Raw genomic sequence first — 17,279 nt, forward strand, 5'->3', positions numbered from 1 at the left:
AGTGGAGAGGAGAGGTCAAGGGGGTGTCTCCAGCATAGGGGGACAGAGATCCAGAGATCTGGGCAACCAAAGTTATCAGGTTTCATGGGAAGTATCTGAAAAGGCAAATGTGCTTAGCTTGTGAAGGTGCTACCCAGCTACAAAGGTGAGGTGTGTCTGTGGTTGCTTGTCTTGTACGCTTCTTCCCACCATCAATTTCATCCTCTTCTGTGTCCCTTCTTTTGGACCTACTTTGTCCTCTTTCCTTCTGCTCTTTGCCTCTCTACTCTGCCTTTGCTCTTTTGCCTTCTCTCCTGATACATTTACCCATTGTTTTTGTTGAATGCTTAATTTTCCTGACCATTCTTTTCTTTGCTTTTAGCTTGCCTCTTCCTTCTGCCTTCCTTTGCTTCTGGCCCTGTTCATCCCTGAAATTTTTTAATTGAAATTTGAAAGGTTTTTAAGCCATAGCTTCCTCCTGTAGCCCTGGAAGGTGGTTGAGGATTACTTAGGAGTTCTATAGGAACAAAAATCCCCCAGAAATCCTCATAATTCAACATGATGTTTAAAGCTCCACAGATCAAGGAGGGCTGATACAGAGAGACAGAAAATGACGGTGCTCCAGAGGAGCTGCCCTGAGGCTCAAGGAAAAAATGAGGGAGTGGGAGATGGCGGAGTGTCATCAAGATTTTAACAATGGGTCTCTGGGGCTTGGAAAGCTCCAGCATTATTCCAGCAGTGATGTTAACCCTATTATGTTACTTAAAACCCTTTGATTTTTCAAAGCTGCTGTATTCACCTATGGCCCTATCATTATTGCTAAGGAATTGACTATTCACAGGAGGCCAAACTACCTTGCTTGTGATTGTCTTACTCCTGCTAGCTTCAACATGAGCTAAGTACATGGAGGCCTGAGGGTGGGATTTGACTCAAAATTACTCATTACAATTATAAAAAGTCAAACTGGCTGGAGTCTGCATCTGTTACAGCATAAAGCACAGATCAGAATTTCTCTGCTCCTCCAAGAAACAGAGTTTTCTGGAGCTGATGGTTTCCCTGTTGTAACCAAAACAATTAATGTAATGTGTGTTAGAGCAAGAAATACAACAGCTGCTCCAAATCTAGAAATGCAAATAAATTGAAACAAACAGCCAGCCAATATTTTTAGAACATCTTGATAAGACAAATAAGCACTAATTTATTTTTACCAGAGTAATGCAAGGAGTTTTCTAAAGGCCAGTATCTCAGCTGAGGTCAGTAGAGTCCTTCCCAGCCTGTGCCTGGGGGCAAGTGAGGCTCCTTTTGCACCTACATGTCAGACCAAAGGCATCTCCACTGCTGCACCAGCCCATGTAAAGCTCCTGAGTATGATGCTGGTGCCATAGGACATTTGTCACTTCTATGGAGGGTATCCATTTTCTCTCCAGTGGCCAGCCTATTCCTCGAGTTACCTACACGGAAGAAGAAAAGAAAACATGGGCCACAGTCTTCAGGGAGCTGAAGAGTCTCTATCCAACTCATGCTTGTTATGAACACAACCATGTGTTCCCACTGCTGGAGAAGTACTGTGGCTACCGGGAGGACAACATTCCCCAGCTTGAAGACATTTCAAAATTCTTGCAGAGTAAGTTTGAAGCATATAAAAGAACCAAATCAAATGAAAGGCCTCAGCTATCAGTGGGGGTGGTGCTTCCAGAAATGGAAAAGCAGTCCCTGCTTTATCACAGGCTCCCTGTGGTGCTTGGGCACATCACTTAGCCCGTGTCCCAGGTCCCTCTCTAAGACTTCCAGGGGTACAATGGTACAGATACTCAGATACTGTGATGGGTAGAAGATTCCCTGCTTTTTCACAACTAAACTGCTTAGCATAAGGAGAGTAAAGAAAACAATTAATTTTTCCACTGTGAGGAGTCTAGATAAGGATAAATCAAGCACACTAGTTTTTAACATGTCATTTTTTTTGTCCCTTCAGCCTGCACTGGATTTCGCCTACGTCCTGTTGCAGGCTTACTGTCCTCTCGGGACTTCTTGGCTGGGCTGGCATTCCGAGTATTTCACTCTACACAGTATATTCGCCATTCGTCCAAACCCATGTACACACCAGAGCCGTAAGTACTTTGGCACAAGTGTAAAGTGTGTAAAGTTGCAGCAGCCTAACAGCAGGGTCAGCCCAACTGATAATAACCATGTGGGAACTCTGGGGCACTCCTGGGAACAGAGCTAATGGAGAGCAGCCAAGCGACTGCTCTCTTCTGAAAACATTTTCAGAAGATTTCTAGTCTTTTTAACAAGATGCATCCTCTTCTGCAAGTTCTTATGGGACTGATCAGACAGTTTTGCTACTGAAGGCATGCTTGCGTGGTGGCTGGGAGGCAAGAGAGCAGTGTACAAAGGCATTTAGCTTAGCTATTAGCACTCAAATAGTGGTGTGAAATCTAGTGCAGGAATGACTCAACATGTTACAAGCAAGCTTCTGGCAGCAAGAGAGAGGAAGCCCAGATCATTGATCCCTTCTCTCCTTCAGTTTTATATTGCAATGTTTCTCTCTGTCCCTGTCCATTGTCCTTTTCCACTTGTCGTTTTCAAAACAGTTTTCTTCCTCTGCTTCATATTGTTTCAATTCTTTCTCCTCTCCCTTATCATTTTTTTCCTTCCTACTTCTTTGCACAACCTCCTTTTCCCATCCTTTTTTTCTAGCCATCATTCTTCTGATTTTCCTCACTGCTTCTCCTCACCCCATTCTTATTGTGTACAAAGCCAGGCTGAAATATCTTCCACAGACCTTGCCCTCCTGGGAACATCTTATCCCTCTCCCCTTTCCATCTTACCAAATGACTTCTCTGTCTTTGAAAAATCTAGCAGTCCCTAGGTGAGTTCTTCCCCAAACGTGCCTGTCCAGCTGCCAACTTCTACTTGTGATGAAAATAGCCCTACCTGAGGAAGGGCGAGCTTCCACCTCTCAGTGGGAGGCTGTGGGCCTGAACATGGACTGGAGTTAAGCTCCTGAGGTGCATATTTGACTCCATGGTAAATTGTCTCAGTAGCCTGAGCTTCATCTAAAGAGGTTTCTTGCCCTTGAGACTGAAATATCCATGTTTCCTTTGGTGGGGTGATTTCTTTCTGGGCTTTTCTGAGTGGGGTGGGCAGTTGAATGGATGGTTTTCTTCCATAAGGAAAAAGAAATAATGTATCATCCTTCCTCTGAGGTTTGTATGATGATAAAAGCACTGAAAACCCTGGAGTGTGCAAGCCTTTCCATCACAAGAATGATTTTAGAGCAATATGTTTTCCCGTGAGTCTGGAGCATTATTTGCTGGTAGGAGCAAGTGCGCGGCACTCCTGACTATGTGCTGACTCTGGGGCATTCATCCAGCATTGATGGACTTTTCCTAAATTAGTTATTCAGATGTCATGTTTTCCTGCAGTGATATTTGCCATGAGCTGCTAGGACATGTGCCTCTTTTTGCTGATCCCAGCTTTGCTCAGTTTTCCCAGGTAAGTTGCTCAGTGTTTATACTATTTTTATAATTGAACACACCAGAGACTAAATAACTCAGAGGATGAACCAAGAGCCATGAGGGGTGGGGTGTTTATTAGCACAGTGTTTAAGAGTGGCTGAGGCTGATTTATTTATTGCTTGAAGTCTTAACACAAATCACTTAGGTGAACTCATACAACCAAACTCCAAATGTCTGTCTTGTGTGAGTTGTTTTTTTACAGAAAAACTCATAATCTAAAACCTTTTTGTAGATGTTGATCCTTCTGAGCAAAGTTAAATGGCTCATGAGTCAGATGAATTATTGCCCCACCCTGCAGTCCAAATGTTAGGGAAAGTGAAGATTTTTTTTGTTTTCTATTGAAGCCACAGAGGAGGCTGAGTGAAGTGGGGAGCTGTCCCAGCTGCAAGCATGGGAGAAGGCTGGAGAGGAGCTTTCTCTTTGGTAGTGTTAATGTCTCTGGAAAAGAAGCCAAACCTCGGTGAAGGAGTAAACTTTTGGCTGCATATTACCAGAAAACATGAAAAGACAGAAAGAGAGAAAGTCAGAAAGACAGAAAGGCAGATGGACAGAGAGACAGAAAAAGAGACAAACAGAAAGAAGGAAAGAAGGAAAGAAGGAAAGAAGGAAGGAAGGAAGGAAGGAAGGAAGGAAGGAAGGAAGGAAGGAAAGAAGGAAGGAAGGAAGGAAGGAAGGAAGGAAGGAAGGAAGGAAGGAAGGAAGGAAGGAAGGAAGGAAGGAAAGAAAGAAAGAAAGAAAGAAAGAAAGAAAGAAAGAAAGAAAGAAAGAAAGAAAGAAAGAAAGAAAGAAAGAAAAAAGAAAGAAAGAAAGAAAGAAAGAAAGAAAGAAAGAAAGAAAGAAAGAAAGAAAGAAAGAAAGAAAGAAAGAAAGAAGGAGTCAGAGAGAAGGAAGGAAAAAGGAAGGAAGGAAAAGGAAAGACGAGAAAGAAAAAAGAGAGATAAAGAAGGATGGAAAGAGGGATGGAGGACAGAAGGGTATAAGGACGGAAGGAAGGAAGGAAGGAAGGAAGGAAGGAAGGAAGGAAGGAAGGAAGGAAGGAGGGAAAGAAGGAAGGAAGGAGGGAAAGAAGGAAGGGAAAATGGACTTGATGTAGCATCCTGCTGACAAGACAAAAGTTGACTTGAAGTAGTTAGTAAGCACTCAGTATTGCCCTCAGGTTCTGCCCTTTCCCAGAACTGGGGTTTCCTGCAAGATAAGCCCTACTGGACCTTGACTTATTAGGATATGACACGGTGATGGCTGCTCCCATGCTCTTGATGTGGGTGTGTGTGGGACTCTGATTTTGTACTGCACAGTCCTCACTGGAGCAAACCAAGAAAGGTACCTGGTTATATACAGTCTTGTGTGGCTGTATTCTGAATCCAGTTATTGCATGCCTCCCAGGAAAGTCTCCATTAGCTCCTAAGGTAAAAATAAGCTCTTTCAAATCGTGCCCTGCCATTCATAAAAAGTAACTCATTCAAGGCTCCAGGTAAACTCCTGCTAACAGGAGAAATATTTAAGGTGTGTGGGTGTAACTGATTTACCTCCTTTTGACAGCATCATTCTCTTGGGTGTGCATTGTAGACTTGATCAAAAGCCTGTCAAAGCAAGAGGAAAATTTTATTTGACCTCAGTGGGCTTTTTACCAGGCACAAAGGATCGTGCCTTGTAAATGACATTTGGACAAGACCCTTTGTTCATTTCTGGAGAGATTTCTGGTTTAAAATTGATGTTGCATGATAGGAACATGTCCTGTAAACATTTGTGTGTGGTAGTAAGTGATGGTAACATTTAAAATATGAGAAATTACATAAGACGAGACAGGAAGAATGTTTGCAATAAACAGCTTGAAGAATAATGGTTTATTGTTACAGGAAATTGGACTGGCATCTCTGGGAGCTCCAGATGATTTCATCGAGAAACTCGCTACGGTAATTTAATAAATGAGGGCTCAATTTTCCAAAGCACCCTGTGTTGTCTTAATTCTGCTGCCACTGAAGTCACTGATAGAACTCCCATAGAGTTGAATGGGAACAGAGTGAAGTCCATGATTGGAAAACCCCACCCTGAAACAGTTGCATTAAAGGAAAATAACTTTGGCACCCCTTATTCAAAGTGACAGTTGTGATTAAACACAGAAGCCCAGACAAGATTTCCTCCAGCACAAACATATTGGGCAAGAAGAGATTACATGTTACTACATCTCAACAGGAAATTTCAGGAGGCAGCTTCAGTAGTTGTTCTACCTGCGAGTGTCCCTTCTCTTCCACCCTGCCAGGCAGATAATGTCCTCTGCAGTCAGTATGGCTCACCTGAATCCTACTTTGAGACTACTGAGACCCAGAACTGCAAACTTCAAATAAAAACAAGGATATACCTGTGAGATTAGTGTCCCCAGTGCCAACCCAACAGGGTGAAGCATTGCACCATCTTTGCTGTTTCTGATAGATGAGGTAGTTCTTCTGAGCCAGAGCAGGTATCCCTTCAAAATGACAGACCAAGAAGTCAAGCTAAGCCACACACCATCTTTCTTCAATATTGCACTAACATCCTATTCCCTCTCTTGCTGCTGCAACTAGATGCCCTCTGTATGAAACAGGACACAAACTTCTGTCAACTAAGGTTCAAATTTCAACTGGGTTGGCCAGCCAAAATGAAGTTTTGTTGCTAAGGTTTCATTGTCTCTGCTCTGCTGACAAATGTAAGCACGGTAAAATACAACTGTGTGTGTCAGGGAACCGAACTGATTTGCAGGCACATTGAGTCTAGCACTGTGCCCCTTCCAGGTGAAGAATTGCAGTCTGTGAGGACATTTATTGTATTTATACAGTTGATATTTGACACATGGCAACATTTTAAATAGAAATGTAAACTCCAAATATATTCAAATCAATGATGTGTGCCTGCTCTTTTTGATCAAGGAATCATATGCTTCCTTCTAATTTTCTTGCTAGGTTTATTGGTTTACGGTGGAGTTTGGACTATGTAAAGAAGGCGATTCACTCAAGGCATATGGTGCAGGGCTGCTGTCTTCATTTGGGGAGCTGCAGGTGTGTTCTATAAAACAACATTTCAAAGATGTTTATAACCCCTCAAATTTCTCTTCTGAATGTCTTCAGATCCTTATTTTGCTTCATACTTGTGCATAGAAATAGCATGAAATGTTGTACTTCATTGAAGAGCTCTAATAAATGTGTCAGTGTATACATACACAGGGGACTCATACCTGCTTCTTTCCTGTAAGTGACATTGTCATTGTATTCCACAGGAGCAACTCTTTCCTGTCTGAAACTGGGTGGCATTCAGTAGCTCTATCTTTCTTTCACAGCAAATTCAAGTGCTTTTTAGCTGAAATAAATTTCTTACCCTTTTGCTCATAGTATTGTTTATCAAGTAAGCCTGAGATTCAGCCTCTTGTCCTGGAGAAGACTGCTGTGCAGAAGTACCCTGTTACTGAGTTCCAGCCTGTCTACTATGTTGCTGAAAGTTTTAAAGATGCAAAAGAAAAGCTAAGGTAATCCAGTCATTCCATATAAGATCCAATTTCTTGTTCACTGCCAATGAAATGGATCGCATTGCCATAACAAGTCCTGTGTTGACAGTAATGTTTTGAGAGGCATTAGAAAAAGTTGTTCAATGCTTAAAGAGACTAAGCAGTTGTTACACTCAAAATCTTGTTATGGGCAATAAGGGGAACATACCTTATACATGAAGCCAAGAATTTGTGGTTCACCTAATTAAGAGTTTCATCTGTATAACCAAAACGCAACAAAAAATTATTATTAGTCCAACTGCAATGACACTAACACTTAGGGTCAAAGCTAGCTAATGAATGCAAAACAAGTCTCTGTAACAGTAGTATAGTTATAAGTTGTTGTACAAAAAATCTCCTGGTTTTTACTCATTTTCCTCTGGAGTTATGCTTACCCTTACACTTTCTTTTGTGTCTTAAGTGAACCGTTTCGGTCTGGTGGGGGGGCTGGATTTGTCAAGTAATCAGCATCTTGAGGTCTTCAGAGGAGGGCTGCGATGTTAATGAATGGAGCTTCTTCCTCTTCTGTGAGGAGGTGGATGGTGTTGATGCTTCCTTTCTTCCTCCTCAGCCCAAGGTTTCCCCAGGGCCATTTTTATGTTTTCTAACATGCTTTACGTCTTGCTCTTTCTACATTGGTCTGAAAATCTATGTTACTTCTGACTTTACAATTTATGGTAAATATGTTTTTCTTTGTCCTTTTTGTTTTCTCTAAAACTCTTCCCCACCCCCCCACCCACCCCCCCCCCCCATCTCCTAAGTTTGCTTTACTATGAATAACTGACCAGTGGGGAGTTGTTGATAGCCCAGGGACAACCAGCATCATCCTATGCTCACACATTGAAGACCTCTGTTATCAGCCCATGCTGGTACTCCTTTATGCTGCATCATTACTTGAGGGTCAGACTTAGTTCACTCTGTACAGCATAACTACTTGCTATTCCTGCCTATATAAAAATTATTAATGATAGGCATTATAGCACACAGTTATTCAGAATTAAGCAAAACTAAAACAAATTAGGTAATAGCCGCATGGTCATTAGACAATTGCTATTACAGCTAAACAAAACTGCAAGCAAGCCTAATAAACCCAATCCTGAGGCCTGTGTGGTTAGCTTAATACAGAGCCTCCAGCTTGTTACCAGCAGTGTGTTTACAAGACTACAGGGCTACACAGTAAATCTTTCAGTCATCTGTGACTGAAATACAGATTCCTTTCCAGTTCAACAAGACTTTGAAAAAAAGGTCCAGGTTCAGTTCTGGTTCTTGAAACAGGAATGGCTCAGACTGTGGGGTTCAGCTTGGGTTCCACCTCACAGCAATATATCTATTTCTGTTAAAAAACACACCACCATATTTCTGGATGTTAGCCAAGCCACTGGGAGTTAGCCTTGCTTCACACTCAACAAAATTTTACTTGGAGATGCCACACAGGGACTTGTCCCAGACCTGCAACCTCTTCTCTCTCTCTCTCTCCCATTCACAGATAAACGTATACCGAGACCCAAGATATTCTGCTGCCCCAGGCTCCCCAGGTCCAAAGCCTTCCTAGCTACCTCCCCCGTTCCTTCCTCAGTTGTCGTAAGCCTGCAGCCTCTCCTTCTGCCCTTTTCTCTGGGGTAATACCTGAGAAAGATGGCCTTCTCTTCTGGTTTGTGCTGTTAATATCCTGCACACATTTTCTGTCTTCTCTGTATACTTCTCCAACTGAGTAGCAAGTTTTGAGAAAATAGAATATGCTGCCTTACTTTATAAAAAAGATCTTGGAGATTCTTTCAGTTGTTTCAATGACCAAATTGGAAAACTGGTTAAATTGAAATAGAGGTCTGGGGGTTGGTCCAGTGCCTGTGTTTGTGGCTTGCACCTGGACATGTATGTTTGTGTGTAATGGAAAACCTCCCTGAGAAATTATTCTGAGGCTGACCTAAAATATTTCAGCTTAAGGCATTAATCTCCTAATTAGGATCTTACCTTCAGCTGAGATTTAGGAAGACTGTCTTCTAACATGGATCTCTCCCCTTAGAAAAACTGGACGGATGCCACTAAACACTTTCATCTTAGCCAGCATAATCTTTTCCACTGTCACACCTTATGGCCTGCTCACACTGAACTCTATTTGAGACAATGGTCTTAGCTGATGATAATTAGGACTAAACTGAAGGAGCAATGTGGAGGTGGCATCCAGCATATTCCACTGTACTGGGCATATGGGATTTACCATGCTGGGTCACAGTCTGTATAGTGGAGCTCCATAATCAACTCCTGCGTGCTTTCCTTCCTCTTTCAGCAATAACTTCAGTAATCCAAAGCAGATATATAAGCCAGTATCCTGCTGGGGTCTACAAGGAGCCTGGAACAATAGCTCTGACCATCTCATCCCATTCAGAGTCCTCCTTTCCACTGTTCTGTGGTTATGCAAATTAATGTTTCCCAAGATACCAAAATCTTAATGTTTCTGCCATGGAATTAACTATTTTGAAGAAGGGAAGGCTGCAAATAAGGGGTGGCAAGAATGCTGCTTCAGTCCATTGACTATCTCCTATCTTTGCAATGACCTGGAAGCTGCTACTAACCATGCCAGAAGTTAGCACTCTGCTTACTCCTTGGTATGCCAGGGTGGCATAGATACTTGACCTTACTTTCCCAGAAATTGCAGACTTGGATCAGGGTTCCTATATTTTGCATTACTGCAAGGAAAATGAGGTTTTCAAGTTTGGCAAATCCCAATAGCTACATAGTTGGCCTATACCAGCAGCAGTGTTGCCATGCCAATAGCATAATTAGTCCTGTTTGGAAAAAAACAAAGGTGGTAAGGACAAATGCAGATTCAAGCGTGTTACAGAATGCTGTAGGTCTCAGATCACTCAGCAGGAATTTCAGTTATTTCCTCTCGCAGATTTTCTTATTCCCTCATCAAATGCACACACCAAGAAACGAGTGAGTTACTGAAAAGAAGGAGCTTTTCAAGTTTGTATGTGTTTTTGTATTTTTGCCTCAGGAAATTTGCTCAAACGATCCCTCGTCCTTTCTCTGTTCGGTACAATCCCTACACCCAGAGGATTGAAGTCTTGGACAATGCAAAGCAGCTGAAGAACTTAGCCGACACTATCAATGGTAAGGAACTGCAGATTTGTTACCTTGAACTCCTCAAAACTTGGATCAGAAATAGCAACCACAAAGCAGATTTTGCCTGTTTGTATTTAATGCTCTGAGCCTAACCAAATTCAACCAGCACACATCTCCTTTCTGGTGCAAAAATTGCTTCCTAATTCTGGCCAAGCTTCAAAATAACATTTCCGCTTGACTGTAGTTTGTTACATCTGAAATATCCAGTGTTAGTGGAGGTTCTAGGAAAGGCCAGAGGGCCTTGTGATGGATTCTGATGTGTGTGTCTAGCAGTTCTCCTTAAGGAAGAAAAGGAAAAGCTTGGCTTTAATCCTATTTCCTTTTGCCATTCTAGCCTTTTTCCTGATATGTTTTCCCCCTAACATCGGCAAGACTGCTAAAAGCCAGCACCCCTGCTCCTCTGAGCCATCCTCATATGGCTGATGAAGGCAAAGGGGTGACTCTTCAAACCTTACTCCAGTAAGACCCTAATAAATGTCTCTGATCCAGCATTTCTTTGTTCATCTTATTCTTTCAGGGAATGGATATAAAAGGTAAACATGTACAGGACTGTTAGAAATGGGCTAGCTGTAGGATTAACTGCTTTGATTCTTTCTTTTGCAGGTGAGATGGGGATCCTTTGCAATGCCCTCCAGAAGATAAAATGAAGATTTGCTGTAACTCACTAATCACTGCCTACTGACTAGAACCTGCCATGTGCAAATACCAATCTTCATCTAGTCAGTCTATTATCTTCCTGTGTATTGCATGAATGCTTATTTTACATACCTTAATTAGTATAGATTAGCAGAGGAAGAGACACCTACAGGTGACCCTCAACATTTTTGGCCTTCAGACACTAATTCATTTTTTCTCACTAATGCAAAAAATCCCCTTAGTTCTGGGAATCTGAGGAAAGCTTTCACATCTCTTGTGCCAAAGGTGAGCAGAAGGAGGAGATCTCCACCATGCAGAGCTACAGTCTGCTGCAGCTGTGAGGTTGCATTACCACCCTGGGCCCAGAGACAGGATGGTAATGATTAACTGAGTAATCTACCTTGCTTTCTATCACAGTCGTTCTCCTCTCAGTCCCTTACATTTGTGCAAGGTTCCTATGGAGTCCCAAACTCTATACCTTTCAGGGGGTATACATACACTGCTTGGCCCTCTGTACTTCTACCTTTACACACAAGCACGTCTATCCTGAAATTTTTTTTTGTCCTAAAAATGTGATGTTGCCATTGATTCAAAGCACTGGTGCTAGTGGAAAAGGCAGCAAGTATGCTGCAGCCTCATTAACAAAGATTTATCACCATGTATAAATATATTGTATTTACACAAGCACCAATCCAAAAAGGTTTGTGCAAGTCAAGAATGCTGTATGCTGTGATGTGTCATTGGTTTGCAGAGCGGAGTCCCTAAACAAGGCACTGAGACTGCCTATCCAGAGCATGGAGTCTGTACTTCAATACAGTACCCACAAAAAAGCCCCTTCAGAGGAGAGTTACCTAAAGGCAAGTCAGTGTGGCTTTTTGCAGTTGGATGTGAGGTCAGTTTGTCAATACCTCGCACAAGCAAGAAACTGTGCAGATGTTTTAACAGGGCATCAAGGCCTTATTAGTCCAGTCTCAGAGCTGTGCTGGCTGTGATGTTGTGTAACATCATGGGTTCAGAGCTGATTCAGGACTAGCCAGCTCACAGAAAGTGGATGGAGACTTCTCTTAATAGACATAATCAGCAACTCACTGTGGAAGGCTGATGTGTGAAAGCTACCTTGTGTTGTGCGTTTCCTTCTTTGAGAGTGCTTTATTCAGCACTGCTACAAGGTGTCTCCTAACTTTCTGGACTCACAATCCAGGAGGTGGATACCAACACCTTGGAAATGGAAGAGAAATGGTTCTTACAATGCAGCTGAAGACATCAGAGCCTTCCAACTCCTAACTCACTGTATCTGCAGCTAGAGTCCCCACCAAAGCTATGGAAGACCTGGGTTAGCTGCGTCCCAGTCTGAGTGCATTCAGACCCAAATATGATATCTTCCAAGACAGCTCCTAAGTCACAATACTTTATTGAGTCTCCTTCCTTCTGCCACTTGGGCTTTAATTTCCCTTTTTTGGTTAAAGCAGTTTTATTCTTCCTGGAGCATAGCGCAACTGAGGCAGCAAATGGGAGCAAGGGTGAATCCAGCTTAACTCAATGGCTGAGCCACAGCAAGAGAAGAGCTTGGCTCTTCAGAAAGCTGTTTCTGTGTTTTAAACAATAACTTTCACTCAAAGCACCTAAATGCCCTCCTGGACTGGTCCACATGGTGTAATGCCTCCCTGTAGCTCCCTAGTTGAAAGAGGAAGGAGATCAGCACTTGTACATTGGAACAGAATGGAGCAAAGCAAAGCAGAACAGTATTTCCAGCTTGAAACAATTCTGCATCATGATACTAACATGATTCAAGAGTAACATTTCTGTTAGAAGATCCAAAAATGGAGAGGGATTTGAAAGTCCACAAGTCTCATACCTGCTATTGTACTACTCCTGTATTTATAGTTTGAAAATCAATGGAGCTTTAATGTAAGTATCATCCTTTAGGAAGATAGAAAGTACAGCTGTTTCCATTATATTTATGGTGGGTAATAACATTAATCTAAGCACACCAGCTGGAACCTTTTTCAATAGACATATACTTATGCAAAATGGTATCATTTTGGTGCTTTGAAGTAAGCTTTTTTATCTCTGTATCTTTTTTCTTCCTTTTTTCCTCATGACAATGTCTGTGTAGATCTTTCAGTCCTGCTTGGCATGTATTTGCAGTGTGAAAGTAGCCCATATTTTTCTGTCTTAATATAATAGGACCCATAAGGTAACTGTACCACGAAGAGACAATTTCACCTCAGGGGTGAAGTCTTTCAAACTAATCCTCAGACAGCTTTCCAAGCTCCTCTGCTTCTGGCTGTTGTTATGAGTGACAGCAGCAGTAAATACATAGTGATATTGAGAACCCAGGATTCATGGTTGTCTTTTATGTGCAAGTGGAATGGTTAAAGAATATTGATGCCACACATCCGATTGTGTCCCTTAATGCAGGTTTAAATGAGCAATAACTACAGCCAAAGCAGCATAACATAGCTGTTCAGCAAGACTGAGAGGTGAGAAGCAGTTAAATGGTCAGTATTTTAAAAGCAGAGGAAATATACTGAAAGTAGATTTTCTTGCAGAACATATTAGCTTGTGCATATGTGCTTTAAATAGTGCAAATAAGTTGCATTTGAAATAGTACTTCTTAATGGGTGACTTCGTATTTTCGTGCTAAATAAAATTAAAGTTGTGTATCAAACCAGCCAGTTATCTGGCCAGTGTAACTCCTCTTTGTAAGGTAGACACACAGGTCGATCAGAATTAAATACTCAGGCAGGGGGAATGTCCATCTGAGGTGGATTCCAACTCAAAAAAGGCTGTCTTGCACTGGTTGAGTACACTCATTCAGAGAAGATCATGGAACTGATACCAAAAAATTTAATCTCTTGATGTGTATAATTACCTAGAAATGTACAGCAAAGCCTTGATTACTCTACCTTTGCATACTCCGTACATCTTTGTATGCTGCTCTGACTAACCTATCCCAAGCTATTCTTTTAAGTAACCTTCCTCTCTTCTATCCCACTATGATCATATTTTTTGATGTCACCATCTCCAGCTCTGTTTCAGGTGACCAAAGAAGCCCTCTCATGAGGCCTTCTTCCTTTGCAGTGACCTTGGCCAAGGTCAGTGATGGAGATGGAGGGGGGAGTTGTCAGCACAGGTTACACAGGCAAGTGGTCTCCTCTGGGTGTCTTAAGATGCCTAGATATGACAGCAGCCTTGGAATAGGGACGCTTTATTCCCCAAAGGACGCAGAAATTGTTGAAAGAGGGATTAAACACAAGAGGACCCCACAGGAATGCATTTTTTTAAAGCCTGTCTCTTTGCTGCTTCAAACCATTCTGGCAGTTGGCAGAAAAGAATTTTTTTCATATTCAAATGTAACCAGTTAAACTAACATAAATAAACAGAAATATTAATGCCACATCCCTCTCAAATGAATAGCACTGTGCTCATACATGGTGGAGATATTCACAATGGGAACAAATCAAAAATGGGCAGGTTGCTTGTGGCAACCGGCCATGGCCTTTTAAAGCACCCACCCCAGGGGCTGCATGAGAGGGGGTGAGCCTACTCTTGGGGTGGGAAATCCCCACCTTCTGCAGGGAGAAGCTGCCTGTCCCCAAGGGAAAGGGTGACACACTGTGCTCCAGCCCTTGCATAGCCCTGCAGCACCCAGCCTAAGACCTCTCCTCCTGTGCTTGTAGAGGTCCCCAAAAGTGTTGAAAGCAGGACTCTGGCATGTCTCAGCAGAGCTGACTTACACCATGACACCATGGGTGAGGACTTCCTGGGCCTAGCCCAAGCAAGGATTCAAGGTGATATTGGAATGTCCACTGGCTGGGCAAGGGCATTTCACAACCTGGAGAGCCAGGTTTTGCAGTGGGCTGCTGTAAGCTCTGCCTATGTGGCTTCAACTATCACACTGGCTGACGAGTCCAGTCTAGCTCTATAGAGAAACCTTAATTCATATGCAGAACCATAATTAGGGCTGTACAAACATACAGAGATGGGACTCTGACGCTAGAGCATAAAGACAGCCATAGGAGCCTGATGTCCCTGTGTCATGGTTTAACCCCAGTCAGCAACTAAGTGCCACACAGCCGCTCACTCACCCTCCCTGCCCTGGTAGGATAGGGGAGAGAATCAGAAAAAAAAAAAAGTAAAACCTGTGGGGTGAGATAAAGGCAGTTTAATAGGACAGCAGAGGAAGAGAAGTTAATACTACTACTACTAATGATAAAATAATATACAAAGCAAGTGATGCACAATGCAATTGCTCACCACCCGCTGACTGATGCCCAGCCAGTCCCCAAGCAGCGATCGCTGCCCCCTGGCCAACTGTCCCCAGTTTGTATACTGAGCATGACATCATACAGTATGGAATAGCCCTTTGGTCTGTTTGGGTCAGCTCTCCTGGCTGTGGTCCCTCCCAACTTCTTGTGCACCTGGCAGAGCATGGGAAGCTAAAAAGTCCTTAACTAGTATAAACACTACTTAGCAACAACTAAACCATCAGTGTGTTATCAAAATTATTCTCATACTAAACCCAAAACACAGCACTATACCAGCTACTAGGAAGAAAATTAACTCTATCCCACCTGAAACCGGGACACCCTGCTCTGCCAATATTTGTGACCAGTGCCTTAAACATGCATCTTGAGTCCTAGGGCTTTCATCTACATGTCTACATGTAGCTGGAGTAGGAGTCCTTGTGCCATTTGTTGTTTGTGCCGTGTCTGTGGTCTGGATGTGGGGATGCATGCACTCACCCTTCATAGGAAAGGCCCAGTTTGGACTCAGATAGGCAGACTCAGCTCAACTTGTTCCCCTGTGCCCAGCCTTGCCACCACTGCTGGGGGAACCTGGGAGTGGGAAGAGCCTTTTTCCCCCTTAAAGCCCATTCCTTCTCCCACTGCCCTGTTCAGTTCGCAGCTGCAATTCAGCCGCCTCTGAAGTGCCCCCTTGCCCCTCCCGCCCCGGAGCCCCCAGGTACATGAGCCGGGCTGGGTGTGGGGGGCCCGGGGCAGCCCGCGGAGCGGAGGGTGCCACAGCCCGGAGCGGGGCCGGGTTCAGCACCGCGGACAGCGGCATGCCCTGCCCTGCCCTGCCCTTCCTGGCCCTGCCCTGCCCGTCCCTGCCCTGCCCGTCCCTGCCCTGCCCTGCCCGTGGGCAGCGGTGTGTCCCGCAGCACCCTGGCCCAGGCCCGGGCTGGGCACAGCCGGGGGGACAGCTCCTCCCGGGCTGGCACTTACCACACTCTGCAAAACCCACAGTGCCTGAGGTCTGGATGGGCCGATGTTCCTCAGGATGCTAAGAACTGCCTCCTTGGCACGGTGGTCCAGAATTCACCTTGGGTTTTCTGTCTCAGCCAGGCAACAGATGGGGAAACTGAGACCTTCCCAGTGCTCTGTCTTGGGCCAAGGGTAAACACGGTGCTGTCATGGTCTCTGGAGAACCAAATTTGGTTGCACTGTTTTTGCCTTCCTTGGCCAGGGAGGAGGCAAGAGCAATACAGCACTGGGGTGTGTGACCCAGCCAGGATCAGCTAAGGGGCACATTAGGAATGTTTCCATCTGCAAAGGGAGGACAGAGAGGTGGTCTTCTCTGTGGGCCTGCAAGATTACTTTCATAGGGGTTCCAGCACACTGTAACTCAAGGTATGAAGATACGGGTGCTCATACCCAGCAACGTTTCTGGATGTCAATGGATGCCATGCCCTGGCAGGAGCAGAGCTGAATTCCCCCTGAGCTTTCCCTGCCAGCTGCGAGAAAGATGTGACCCTGGGCTTTTTGAAAGTCTACTTCACTGGAGATAAAATCATGACAGAAACAAGTTCCAACAGAGGAACTTAGCCTGGAGGCAGCACTCAGCTCTTGTAGGGCTAGGGTAGAACAGGTCAGAACCTGTGGGCTGGAAAGGCTCAGAAGTAGGCAATGAACTTTGGGTCTGGCTCAGGTCTCTCTGGCACTTCCACAATTGTGCCTATGCAGGGGGGACACAACCTGGATTGGGCTAGGGTTTGGGGGAAGAGCCCCTTTTGTTCCCTGGGGGCATGGTCGATGCAGAGAGGGTCCTAGCGAGGTAAGAGAGGGTGGGGAGGAAGAGTAATCTCAGACATTGTGCAGGGTAGTCCAGACTGGAGATGTAAATGGGCTCAGGCTAATTGCCTCTCCACAAAGGAACCCATCTACAGGATTGAACAGCTTGCAGACACCTTCAAACAGAGCAGGAGGGCCGCGCTTTGAAGTTACGCAGAGGAGGAGGGTTATCTTGGGCTCTTGCGCATATCCTACGCAGGCGGTTTCCCTTGATGTGTCTGGCATGGCCAACATAAATGTCCCTACACCTAACACAGTAGCAACCAGCTTGCTTTGCTGCTGTCTGGCAGCTCTGTTCTCACCACCCACATATACGCATTGCATCTCCAGTCCTACCACATCCCCTGGCCTTTGCCCTGGGAGAAGCACTCACATCCTCAGGCAGTTTCCACTCAACATCTGGCAATTGCAATACACTCCCATCTCCCA

The 17,279-nt window shown here is 44.1% G+C and overlaps 1 protein-coding gene across 1 annotated transcript in view; it reads left to right on the forward strand.

Moving 5' to 3' along the window:
* The window catches only part of PAH (phenylalanine hydroxylase), a 38,937-nt gene extending 28,153 nt beyond the window's left edge, over nt 1–10,784 (forward strand). Inside the window, exons 6-13 of the mRNA XM_009491587.2 lie at nt 1,407–1,603; nt 1,952–2,087; nt 3,405–3,474; nt 5,354–5,410; nt 6,434–6,529; nt 6,860–6,993; nt 10,010–10,125; nt 10,741–10,784. Coding sequence (XP_009489862.1) covers nt 1,407–1,603; nt 1,952–2,087; nt 3,405–3,474; nt 5,354–5,410; nt 6,434–6,529; nt 6,860–6,993; nt 10,010–10,125; nt 10,741–10,784 — 850 coding nt within the window. The remainder of the gene's footprint in view (nt 1–1,406; nt 1,604–1,951; nt 2,088–3,404; nt 3,475–5,353; nt 5,411–6,433; nt 6,530–6,859; nt 6,994–10,009; nt 10,126–10,740) is intronic.
* The last annotated feature ends 6,495 nt before the right edge of the window (nt 10,785–17,279 follow it).

Source organism: Pelecanus crispus, chromosome 1, assembly GCF_030463565.1.
Source record: "Pelecanus crispus isolate bPelCri1 chromosome 1, bPelCri1.pri, whole genome shotgun sequence".
NCBI lineage: Eukaryota > Metazoa > Chordata > Aves > Pelecaniformes > Pelecanidae > Pelecanus > Pelecanus crispus.